The sequence below is a fragment of the Limulus polyphemus genome, unplaced genomic scaffold, assembly GCF_000517525.1.
Source record: "Limulus polyphemus unplaced genomic scaffold, Limulus_polyphemus-2.1.2 Scaffold19, whole genome shotgun sequence".
Classification (NCBI taxonomy): domain Eukaryota; kingdom Metazoa; phylum Arthropoda; class Merostomata; order Xiphosura; family Limulidae; genus Limulus; species Limulus polyphemus.
Window position 1 is genome coordinate 1,041,442 of NW_013665629.1, and position 13,955 is coordinate 1,055,396.

At 30.9% G+C, this 13,955-nt stretch overlaps 1 protein-coding gene across 1 annotated transcript in view; it reads right to left on the reverse strand.

The window, feature by feature from the left end:
* LOC106457838 (nephrin-like) overlaps positions 1 to 13,955 on the reverse strand; it is a 154,752-nt gene that overhangs the window by 25,668 nt on the left and 115,129 nt on the right. Inside the window, exons 8-9 of the mRNA XM_022384119.1 lie at positions 13,324 to 13,535; positions 7,024 to 7,108 (exon numbers count right to left, since the gene is read on the reverse strand). Of these exons, the coding sequence (XP_022239827.1) occupies positions 7,024 to 7,108; positions 13,324 to 13,535 (297 nt within the window). The remainder of the gene's footprint in view (positions 1 to 7,023; positions 7,109 to 13,323; positions 13,536 to 13,955) is intronic.

Genomic DNA, 13,955 nt, shown 5'->3' on the forward strand with positions numbered 1-13,955 from the left:
ATTTCTAGCAATTAAACAGTAACTTTGAAAACGGAAACAATTTAAATGTTATACATCACAATAATAAAACGTTTACTTAAAAGGTAGTAAAACGGATAAGAATTCCTCCTACAACAGGCAAACATTAATGATAATTTTAGTTTCTTTACGTGATTCACACGATCACAAAACTGTGTCATTCAGTCTTAATGTGTGAAAAGAACCTTTTTTTTCTTTCCATAATTGTTTATATACATATATATTCTTACTGTAATAGTACAGAGGTCTCTGAAGGTTATATTAAAACGACTTTGAATATGCAAATAACCAATTAACGTGACAACCACAGATGATGTAAAGTTTATATCGAACCGGATATACCAGATCTACATGTTAAGATTTGATTGTATTTCAAAAATTGATCATTGTTGGGAAGGGCATGTAACAGTCCTTTAAGACACAAGACATATATATATATGTATAACTCAGTTAGTAGAGACCTGTTGAGATTGTGGGATATGGATGAACTTGGGGCACCAGGACTATCCAGAAAGAGACCTGAAACAAGTCATACTACAGGTGATTTACTAAATAATTGTAAGATGAGAATCCACGAATACAAGGGTCAATGGCAAAATTCATACACATGTCTTAGCCAAAATAACGCAAAATAATCATGAAAATTATCCATCTAGAAAAGCGACCCAAATCACAGAGGTATGGTATTCTTGAATATTCTGACTTGCTTTACATAAATCGATTAGATTCCACAGAATAACAAATGTTCCACCAAAAAATGTATTACACGTCAAATATCTTAATTCTCCGATCTCAGTTAGAAGAAGTTTCAGTTTCAAGTTTGTTTAAAGTTAAACATATATCTACACAATGGACTATCTGTGTTCTGCCTACCACGGATATCAAAATTAAAATAAGTGTATTTTGTGAGCACCTTTACTGGTGAGCTGTCTAGTGTATCTTAAATCTATCTAGAATTAAAATGATATATTATATTCCAGACTGAAAAAAGTTGTCATTATATATGTAGATCAACAATTTCATTCTTCTAAGGATGCAGGTGCTACCAACGTGAATAACGGCCACTCTCACTACAAAATTTGATATGTCGTATTCTTGAGGAATCACCTTACAGGCCAGTGGAAAATATCACTGTCTTTGCAAGAATATTTCTCATGAGAATGTGCTTGTGATACCCTAGTCGAATGACCCAGTTTAGTGGGTAACCAAAACGAGAGACACTTAATGGCTCCATTGACTAACATTGTGCAGTAAGAATATAAGTGCAAAATATACAAAAGTCATATTAGTAGAATATTAGGGTAGGAAACAAGTAGTATGCCTGCATACCACACATGTACACAAATTGCTGCTCGGATATATCCATCCAAACATCACATACCTCAAACAACTGGAGAATGAAGCCAATATTTGTGGTATTCCATGAAATACATACCAGTCAAGCCACCAATTACAGTGAACATGGTTTTCTGTGAGATTGGACTGTAGAAATGGGCGCTGGAGTACCGTATTCCTCGAGGGATCCTCAAGGGGGGGGGTAATGGTGTACTTTGGGCAAGACAGCCTAACGACAGAGCCTTTAACAATGAAAGATACACTGTAGGAATATTGTCAAGATGCATGTTCGTCAAATAGAACATGACTGGACGTAGGTAGACGAAATGTAGCGGCACGGTGGGACTACAGAATCGTTTTAATATAACGTAGTCAACCAATATTATAGATAAGTTTAATAATTAACAGACAAATGAAAGATAAGAGTAAATATGTCCTAAAATCAGCAAATTTAATATAAAACTATTTTGCTTGTTTATACAAGCTAGTCTAATTGTTTGTTTAAGCACATTTCCACATTTATCTAAAATTAAGTAGTGTTCTGTATATTTTGAAGGATAATGTGAGAATTTGTTTTCAGTATTGATTTTGTGCTTCAAGTTGTAATGCTTCTACGTGTAATGTAAGTCTTTACCTACTTATCTAAATTTTTTCTTTTTAACCATCCGATTGATGCAGGCATATCAGTATTGTCAGATGCTTGTAATGCTACTGAGAAATGATAATCACTGTGGGTTGAAGCTATAAGCTAATCGTTATAGCACCAAACAGCTGTATCTGTCTTTACGTTCCAAATAACAAGCAAGCTTGCCCCAAATCATTTCAGATGTCTGCCGACAAATGTATAAGTTAAATGTTTGTAGTTTCAATCTCTTATTCTTTTTACTGAATTTTTAAGTTTTAGGCTAAATATTTATAAACTGTTTGGCTGAGCGTGCTCGGCTGCGTATCAAAAAGTCAAAAGTTCGAGCTTACTATATGCAGCTGAACAAACTAGGTCCTTTCTGCTGTAAGTGCATTACAAAAGTGACAATCCTCCCTGCTACTCGGTTAAAGATAGCTTTGCAGGCTGAGGATTCCACTGACTAGTTACGTTCTCTTTTTGTTCATAAAATTTTCCAAATTAGGGACGGTTATCCCTGGACCATGTGGGATTCTGACTTGGCCGTTTACCCCAGATGTTACAGTAAGGTTTCGCTTATGTTTAGCACAGCATCAGAAACAACTGATATTATCCTTGATGTATTTCACTTCCCTTTATAAGTCAAGAACATCCATAAAAAAAAGGTAAAATAGACATAAACCCCATACTTTATACAAATTCACGGTTCTTTTTTTAATTCTCAACAAACGAGACAACCTGCTGGTAGTAAAATGTGTTACTGTTTCGAATCAGATAAATATATCTTTTATAATTGATTTAGATTATATCAATTAATGACTCGGAATTTGTATGTACCGTATGTATGATTAAGTTTTATTTGTGAGAAACAGAAGGAGAATCTACAAGCACTGTTTGAATGAAATCTAATTGTAATTGAATAGGCCTAAAATGTGTGATAAAAACCACGTTAACTGCAAAGGTTTGGTTTTTAGACATAACATGAGTTTTATCAAATTTTAGGCTTACTGGTTTCTAAAGCTTCGCCATGTTTTGGCGTAATTGTAAGTTAGTTTCTCACTAAGCGAATATAATATCATGTAAATACTTTACCCTACAACTGAGAGAAATAAAAATCTTAATAAATGTTGACACAGATTTAATACTGGTGCATTTTTGACTAAAATATTACTGTATGACAAACTAGAAATATCTATTATTAAAAAAGGCTCCTAGTGGCACAACAGTATGTCTGCAAACTTACAACGTTAGAATCCAAGTTCCATTCATGGTGAGCAGAGCATAGATAGCCCATTATTTAGCTTTGTGCTTAATTCCAAACAAACAAATATATTTGCTGCTATGTTAAACTTATATTAAAGTTTTTCTTCATCACCCATTCAAGCCGTCTCCAAGCATTATTAAACAAATCTATTATTACGCCGTGCTACGTGCTTTCACTCACAACTGTGATGTAAACAATGAAGCCAAACGGTTGTTGCTGTTTCGTTTCGTGCCTTATATTCATCAACAAAAACCCACTTCTTTTGTAATGATTTGGCTTAGAACGTACTAAGGTAACTAAAATAATGTTACTAAGATTCAGCTGTAGTTGAATAACGAAAAATAATGTTAAATAGTTTAGAAATTCGGTTTGAAACTAAAACGAAAAACTGTTGTTGTATTTCACTGAAAATTTTTATAGCGAACTACTGTTTTATTTTCTATATTTTAAAAATGTTTATAATATTTATTTATAAAAGCACTAACCTTGTAGCCATATCTCTTTGCTAAGGGTATTTTGATTATTTAATTTTTATGTTGTGTATTTGAAGTACTTTTATTCCTTAAATTTCATTTTACATTTTTGGTCGTTCTATGAAACTTCGTTTTGCGTTCAATCTTTGAATTTTCAAGAAGTATGACTGACTTGCTCTATGACAAAATTGTAGGCGTAGAAGTGAAACACCTAATGTATTTATATAATGTTTTCTGGGTATGAAGTTTCGTGACCATCTTATGTTTCGGTTAATGTTATTTTTACCTTTCTGCTCCCCTCTGGCACACTGGTATGTCTGCGGACTCACAAAGTAGAAACAGGGTTTCGATACCCGTAGTGGACAGAGCACAGTAAGTCCATTGTATAACTTTGTGCTTAACTACAGACAAACAGACTTTTTTACGTTTCTAATATAATATTGTATAAATTCAGATACACTGTTTAGGTCTCACGTTTGAATGAAATATATTGTTTCTATTTTACAACACAATTACTAGACATTCATTTATTAATTACGAAAATAGGCTGAATACACTGTGATAGTGCTTGAAGTTGGAGGAAAGAGATTTTTCTTCATTACCCATTCAAGCCGTTTCCAGCCATTATTAGTCTCAAAGTGGGTTCCTCGTTATCGAAAAAGTTAAAGTTTCGTAATTTATAAAATCAAAAATTGATTGAAGTGACATATATATATATATATATATATATTCAATATCATAAGTCAGACAGATGAAAAGTTAGTGTGACATCTTAATTTATAAAATTACTTAATATATAATCTTAATTATTATAGCTGTCGTAACAACACGGAATTAAACGAAGAATTATTTTGCATTTCGTTTTCAGTTTTAAATGCCCTCTAGTGGCACAGCGGTATGTCTGCGGACTTACAACGCTAGAAACCGAGTTTCAATACCCGTGGTGGGCAGAGCACAGATAGCCCATCATGTAGCTTTGTGCTTAACTTCAAACAGTTTTAAATCTTTCACGTGTAATCAACTTTTGTATTTTTAGCTAAGGGTCGGAATAAGATAGTTTGGATTCCGCAAACTATGTTTTGGAATACTTAATTGTGCCCTCCCCTAGTGGCTGAGCGGGAAGGTTGAGGACCTTTAACGCTAAATATCAGGTTTCAATACCCGCAGTGGATAGCGCACTGTGTAGATTTGTGCTCATCATTAAGGCTGAGTGTAAGACGGTTTAGAGTATAATCTGAAATATTGGATTAAGAACAACATATATATATATATCCAGAAATATATATATACATATATATATCACACCTTTTGAAAATTGTTTTGTTGTTACAACTATCATATTAACATACAATTTTTAAGCATATTTGCTCTGATCCAGCCTTTTCTAACCAAATTATCTGCATGATCTTTCCAGTTTAATTTCCTCACACATATTATCTCAAGGTATTTATCTGTATGAATTGGTTTCATAATGTCATTAGAGATTTAGTAGTAGCATAACTTAATTTAGATAAGGGTTTCTGATTTATATGCGTTATGAAAATGATAAACTAAGTTTTATTGAATTGATGATAATATTCCATAAATTATACCATAATTCAAAATGAAACTAGGCTTAACTTAAATTTTGTGTTATAACAAAATTTTCGTAGAGAAAGTCCGCTATACTGGCAATGTTTAAATGTTTATAGTGAATAACAAGACAGGATACATCATTAGTTCAGATTAAGTGATAATAGAGTAAGAATAGTATCTCAAAGAAAATTATCCTTTGCAATACAAAAGATGAAACTGACATTATTAATAAAAAATTTAATTTACAATAAATTATTTGGCTACTTATTTATACCATATGGTAGCAGAAAATAATGCACACGTTTAAATGTTATGTTAAATTGCGTGGTATTCTTGTTCTACATTTGGAAAACAGGTATCTGTAGCTTGTATATAATTCAAATTGTTTATAAACCTAACTATGTACTCATATTTTTATGGTTTCTTTTATACAAAACAATTGATGCTCATTTAACATTTTATTTATTTCAGGATATTTAAGTACTTTCTTATACAAATTTATATAAAAAGTACAGCTAATTAAACTTATGGGTTAATAAGTTGAACGAGAAGTTTTTCTCTTATTTGTTTTTGATATCATGGTGACGATGTTGTATTTCCATACATTTATGGAAAATAAATTGATTTAAAAGATGTGGTAAAATGATTTACAAACTGTGGTAGATATCCTGAGAATATTTTTGTGACACAATACATTGTGTTTTATCTTAATCAGGTATTTTGAATTATCTGAAAGTGAACTTTAATTCAAAAAATAAAGTTGAGATAGTTATAATTAATGTTAATATGATTACTGTTAATATCATTAATACTAACAGTATTAAAACTAACTCAGGAATCTCTTACGATTTTCAATTATTTCATTTATATAATGGAATAATTTGTTGTTAACTTTCCACAATCTTTATCATTCTTTTATATTTTACGTGTAAATGGTAAAGAAATTAATTTTGTGGCATAGGGTATTATTGGAGCACTATTATATTTTATAGTAGAATAAATATAAATATATATTTAGAGTTGTAGAGGTTTTTATGTTTTTGATTTTTCAAGGATTCTTTGGACCTTTTTATATGTCTAGATACTTACAAAAAACATCAAAATATTTATGTTTTGATTATTAACTTTGATTATTTGATTATTATTTCTGTTGTTTGGTTGATTTATGTAGATTATGCTTTCACAAAAAATAATTCTTAATATTATTTTATCCATAATAGCAATCTGTATTTCTTCAATAAAAATCCAATTGGTGTTTGAAGGCTTTTTTCGAAATATAAATTTCAATATCTGTTATTATCAACAACCAAGCATTATGAATTTCGTTGATCTTGATGTTCAGCTTTAGAAAAATCATAATCTATAAATTTGTTTCCTACAATTTGTCTAAATAATGTTCCAATTAGATAATTCAATTTCAGCTGTTCATTAACGCTGCGAGACGAACATGCTTCATTTCGCTAAAGCTCTTCTCCTACCTAATAAGTACTGGACAAAGATATTTAGATTATTACTGAACATAACATTTTACTTTTTACAGTGGTAAAAATTTAGAAATAAGCTAATACTATTTCTGATAAATGTTCATTAAGAGTCACTAATAACTCTTCCATTAAAATTATATTTTTCTTTCAAGCACTATGGCTCCAGCTCAGCGTAAACACTGAATTTATCATTGTTGATTCATAACATTAAGACATTTCACGATAACATAATTCAATTTAAACCTTACGTACATGTCACTTTAATTTCCTTTTCCCCTTCTGTAAATCCAATCTGTGAATTTACGGCTCTGCATACAAAACGTTTCGTGTCAGGATCCTGAAAGAAAAAAAGGCTATTAGTAACAGTAACTGTATTCTTATTTTTTTATGGAACAATTATTTTCACAATAAGAAAATCTCGATAGTTACATTAATTGAATTACATGACAACTGTATGTACCCAGTTTTGAGCATATAACGTTCAATGTTTGTGCAATATTTATCTATTTTGAGATTTGTACGTTATTCACGTATCAGAAAGTAAACATTTATGCGTCTTGCTGAAGCTGTTATAAGAAATCTCAGATACAGTTTTAAGTGGGAAATGAACCGTGAAAGGTTTTATATATGAAAATATTGAGAATGTGGAAGGTTTTATATATGAAAATATTGAGAATGTGGAAAGATTTATATCTGAAAATATTGAGAATGTGGAAAGATTTATATCAGAAAATATTGAGTATGTGGGAAGTTTTATATCTGAAAATATTGAGTATGTGGGAAGTTTTGTACCTGAAAATATTGATGATATTATTACAACATGCTATGCGATACTTAGCAGAAGTATAAGCACATTTTCTGCTACATTTAATCCTTAAATCTATTTTCAGTGTTGTTTACTAGGGTGTAAGATGAGAAATGTTTTTTGATATTTTTAACGATGTTTTTTTCCTTGCACTCTTCATTATATTTCTTAGTTTTTATTGGTGCATATTTATTCAAATATATGTTATTATTTGTTTGTTTACTTTGAAAAACTGATTGTGTAAGTCAACCTAAACATTTTGGTTGATTCAAAGAGTGACTTGGTTTAACATTATACAACTAGAAGATACACTAAATACGTATAATGTTTTTACATACTGAATATTATCGAATAGCTGGGGGCTGCAGATTCGAACTCATTCCTCATATTTCGCGGTATATTGTCAGTTTTTTCCGCCTCACAAGATGCTAAAAAAAGGTTTTCATCTCTTAAAGGAACATATTTTACGAACGGACTTACAAAATACAAATAGATATACAAAGCGTCTTGTTTTTTTCGATACTTTATTGACATAAGATTTTAAGAATTCAAGTTTATCATGGTATAAAACTTTTTCCGACTTAAACGTTCCCGTTTAAATCATAGTCAAGTTTTTATTATCTGACATTGAAGCAGAAAGAAAGAAAAATAAAAACCCCTTGGTTTAAAAGAAAACAACAGAAAGTCTAGCTCAACAGAGACATGATAAGGGTTCGAAACACGATATGTGACTGAATACTCCCTGTATTTTTGGTTGACTGTACGTTATAGTTATGGAGTTAATCACGCCTAGACCGACACGTGTTACTCTCTGATTGACCTCCTAGTCAGCAGTTCTAACTTAGCGATGACATGCTGAACGTTGGAAATTTCTGACTTAGCCATTTTGCCCATATAATGTATCGCGTATGGTGCTATTCTGTTTGAAAATGCTAAATTCTATGTATATCAAAATTTCAAATTTCGTTTTTGTTATTCTTTGGATGTTAAAGCTATTAAACTACTGCAGAAAAAAAATCTTCAGATTTTACAAAAACATCTTTTAGAAAAAAAATAAACATTTTGGGAAGCTACTCTCACTTAAATTACGATGATCATATTACATTTTTGTATGATATATTTATATGAAATATAATTCTGAATGAAAACGATTCATATATGTAAAAGTACACATGACATTTTATGACAAATCTGTACGTGAAGGGGAAAATGGATATCATTTTCGGATTCAACGTACAGAAATTACTGTAGAACATGTAAAAATTTCAAGATAATAAAACCATCGCAAGCCTGTGTAATCTGCCAGTTCTTTAACTTGTGTGCACCAATACTCCATGTACCTTTATGGGTGGGGGATTTCTATTAAAGGGGATACGTTTTAACATAAATTTAATCAAAACGGAACTGTTAAAAAATTCTTACATTCGGGTAAACATTTCTATCTCGAAGCTACAACCCACAAGGATAACTTGCAGTGAACGAGAACTACATAGGACTACCATTGCAAAACTTGATATATGGTATATTAAAACAATATGCAGTCTTTAAGCTTAATCAAGTAACAAAACCTATGTAACTTCTGACGATTGTTTTTTTTTTGATTTTTTGGAATTTCGCGCAAAGCTACACGAGGGCTATCTGCGCTAGCCGTCCCTAATTTAGCAGTGTAAGACTTGAGGGAAGGCAGCTAGTCATCACCACCCACCGCCAACTCTTGGGCTACTCTTTTACCAACGAATAGTGGGATTGACCGTCACATTATAACGCCCCCATGGCTGAAAGGGCGAGCATGTTTGGTGTGATGGGGATTCGAACCCGCGACCCTCAGATTGTGAGTCGAGCGCCTTATCTACCTGGCCATGCCGGGCAACTTCTGACGAGAAAACCTATAATTATCTATGTATACTTTGTATCTAAATTATTTGCGCAAAAGCCCTGAATAACTAGCGTAATATAATAATCAGTACATTGTGCTAGTTATTTGGGGCATTCACGCATATAATGTAAATTCAATAGGTAAAAACTTCTAGCTCAAAGCTACTATGAGCAAGGACATATTGCAGTGAATTAAAACTACGCAAGACTACCACTAATATATGTACATATATGAATGTGTGTTTGTGTGTATATACATATGTGTCTCATAATTACAACATTTCATTAGTTATTTATTGTTTTAGTGCATACCAGAGAGGGGCAAAGTTATGTTGTTATAAATAATACCTTTATGGAGCTTCTTTAAAGATGGTGTCTGGAGCTTCTAGTTTCTGTGTTTTACTTGGAATTTATAATGAATATACATTTTTATTTATTACATATGCCCCATTTTAATAATTATCGCAGTTAATGTTTATTTAAGAATACCGTCATACCTACCAAAATGAGTTAAAAGACATTGCCACAAGTTCATCATTATTATTTTCTTAAGGACGTGAAAATACAAGTTCTTATGAGTAAAATATTTTTAAGGTTGACATATTCAGTGGTTGAAAGATAATTCAAGGTTCGAGCTTGAGCGTTCATACCTGTTTTTGATTATCACTTTGTATTGTTCTCTTCCACGTGTGAGGTTTTTGAATAAAAATTACATTTGGTATACAAGTGCCGCTTCCACAGGTACCTACCCTTGCAAGGTATGATCTATTTTTACCATATTGTAGTTTGCTCGTTAATTGTATTTGTCTGCCTTTTATGTGTGACGTATTTTGATTTGGTCTTAGTCGTCTGAGATGTTATATACATATATGTTTTTATTTATTTCCTTGTTTTTTGGTAGGAGGGGAGTACGGTATCGATATAAAAATAATATAAAAATTATACTGTTTTTAATTTGCTTTCTTGTGTGTCTAACAAACAATAATAACAAATCAATGTGATTGATTACACCTCACACAAACCGTTTATGCTTGTGGCCATTGGTCACTTTGTGTGGATAAAACTAAACAAAAATAATCTCGATTAACCAACCAATGATTTGTAGACCTTACATGACGCTGAGAAATTAACAATAACCAATCACTGTCTGTGATTAAATGTTATGAAATAAATCACATGTTATTCTGAAGATGCCGTAATGTTACTAGTCTGACCGAGACTACGATAAACTATCAGCCAAATTACACATATAAATTTATAGTTATGTGTTATCATATTTCATTTTTTTAAATACGTATATATATTTCACAAAGTATCATGTGCCTGATCCTAAATTTGCATCAAATTAAAGAGAAGTACACATGATCATTTAAATTTAAGTTCTTAGCATAGAAACAATAAAATGTGATATATTTTAATCTTTTATACTATTATTTCGGACAGTTTCTGGAAGTGTTTGACTGAAATGAATTCTAAAATTATGCGCTTAGAACACCTCTAATTATTTTACAATAAGAGTACAGAGTTTTTATCACATTTAGTATTTCTGAATGTAACGAGACGTATTACAGATCAGTTTCATGAACATTATACTTTTTAGAGAAGATTAGAAGGTGATAATGGCTGCTTTGTGCTTATGTTTTTTTTAATACTCTGATCATTTCTGTATAAACGTTTTTCGCTAACCATCTTACCAGCATGCTAAACTTAATTCTAAAATAACAAGAAACCATCCTTACTCAACTAGCAACAGGAGTATTAGACGAGGATCTCCCGCATGATTCCGTTATCTTAATTTTGTTATCATCAAATGTTATACCTCGTGAGAGATGATCAATTTTGAGAGAAAAACAACAACATCCGTTCTTATTTTTACAGTGCTGTTAACATCTTGTAATCTTGTTACTCCTCCAAGCGAGAACGTACTAAAGCAACAATTTAATATATTTTTCTAGAAACTAATTTTAAAGTTTCTTTGAGTAGGATTTCTTTCGTGATTCACAGATGTGTTAAAGTAATTTTATCTTTCAAACTGATATTTTTTTTGAAACACGTGATACTCTGTCTTCAGTATTTTTGTTTAATAACACCAGCTGACACAAAATAAATAGCTAACGAAAACGACTTTTTATAATTGTTTTTTATAATTTCCATTGTGGTATAATAAGTGAGATAAATATAAGGAAATAAAACGAACATTTTTGGTACAATGAAAGACATAAAGCTTTATAAGTTGCTAAAAGCTGACTGGTTTCGGTAACACAGTTATCATCAACTGCGTTAGAGAAACTAGCGAACTTTAGGAAACTAATAAAGTTTTATGTTTAATTTTATTAAAGATCGTTGTACTCTTCATTTTTATTCAACTACAGATGTTAAAAAACAAATTTTGAATAACATCTAGCAATTCGTAAACAAAACGACAAGCTAATACTGCCATTCAAATGAAATACACGTAATAATGTTTGTCAGCAAACAGCACGAGATGTCTTCCAAGTTTTTCTTGCATTAAGTAGACGTAAACCAGACATGCAATTTTAAATAAACATCGAAAATCATATACTATGAAAGTAAAGAACATATGTGTATAGATAAGAATGATTACGACAAGTTACTATATTCTATACTATAACTTATTATACATTCGTCATCCACGTAATTTCTAATTCACATCAAAATGACCAAACATATAATGTAACGATAAAAGGTACAGCTAGATATAGAACTATAATAACTATCGTATTAAAATTGATTAAAAACTTGGCGAATTTCTAGATTTATGAAAAATTATATGAGTAGTTTAATAGACAATAGATTTGGAATGTCATTAGCTCGGTTAGATAAAAAGTTTCGAGATTATACGAGATTAATAATTTGAGTTTATACTAAGGTTTTTACGCTTTACCTATAAATTAACTTCTGTACATCATTTATTACTAATTTATTTACTAATTAATTGATTTAACATCATAATAAGCTTGCTTTCATTTATTTATTTAGTTTACATATATGTTACAAGCAACAAAAATAAATGCCAGAAAGAAACATACATTTTTTTGCCTCTTCGCAGATTTAATTTTGACACATAGAAAACACACCAATAAATGTCCACAATGTATATTGTTTTTGTGCCTCAAGAGATAAACTTGGTACAATTGTGCAATAAAAATGTCCAAATTTCATGTCAAGAAATTATCTATTTTTAGTTATAGACTTGTATTTAGATTGCTGATGGTTTTGGAAAATAGATATGGTTAAAATGAGAATTACAATACCCATGACAGACCGTTATTTATTAGATTTAATAACAGAAATGCAGAATGGATAAACAAAATAATTTATGAGGGCGTCTTCATTGATTTTGCATTATTTAGAAAAGTATTGTTTCTGTATATTTTTTCGTTTGTTGAATATGAAATAATTAAGTGAGATAGAACAAGCTGTTCTTGATGTGTTTTTGAAATTATTTTCTTTTTAAGTATTTCACTTAGTTTGAAAACTTAATTCATTAAATGCTAATTGTGAACAAGAAAATAGAGACAACACGTTTAATACTTTTTGTGTGCTTATTAGTCGAACATTATGTTATTGAAAAAACAAAACAGTTAACATATAATAAGCCAGAAACATTGGACGCTTTGTTAAAAATAGACTTATCATCCTTGGACATTTTCTGTTTCCTTGTTTTTATTTTCTGTTTTTTTTACAATTATTTATACAGAAATACTTAGCATGGTACTTACTTTAAATTAAAAATATGATGCAGTATCTTATAAAATCTACCTGTATGATAGTAAAGAAATAATAGCATCTCAAAAAGGAAGAAAAAAATTTGTTTAGAAATATACCACTCATAAGATTGCAGAATTTACCTGCCTGGTGAGAGTGACGGTTAGGTTGGACGTTGTTATCCATCCATTGCTATCATTTGTGGTAACATATTCGCCACTGGTGACAGGTTTTCCATCCACTGACCAATTCACTTGTACAGCTGGGTTACTAGGAGAAGTTGTACATACAACGGTAACAGTATCTCCTCTCCTGGCGTTTGAAGGCCCTTTTAAATACATCTTTTCGGGAAGATCTAATTCAGAATATAAGGAAATCTTTTTAGAAGTTTTTTTTTATTATAAACAAGTAAACACTTAGTTTCTCAACAATAAATTGAACTGCTTGAATCCTACTAATATTTTAGCTCTGTATTTTTTATCAGCTTCATCTTCGAAAGTGATCAAAGTTCAAACTCCACACTGAAGTGGATAGAATCTCACATAAATCCATATATGTTGATATCATAAAGCAGCCATAGAAACATTGGCTTCTGTAATACCGTTATTAAAGAAAAGATATATGTCGCTTTAATTATAAAGAATGTTTTGAATGTGAAATTAACAGGCAGTTCTATATTAATTACTTGCGAAAAATTACGTTAATGTTTGTTTGTTTTGGAATTTCGCGCAAAGATACACGAGGGCTATCTGCGCTAGCCGTCCCTAATTTAGCA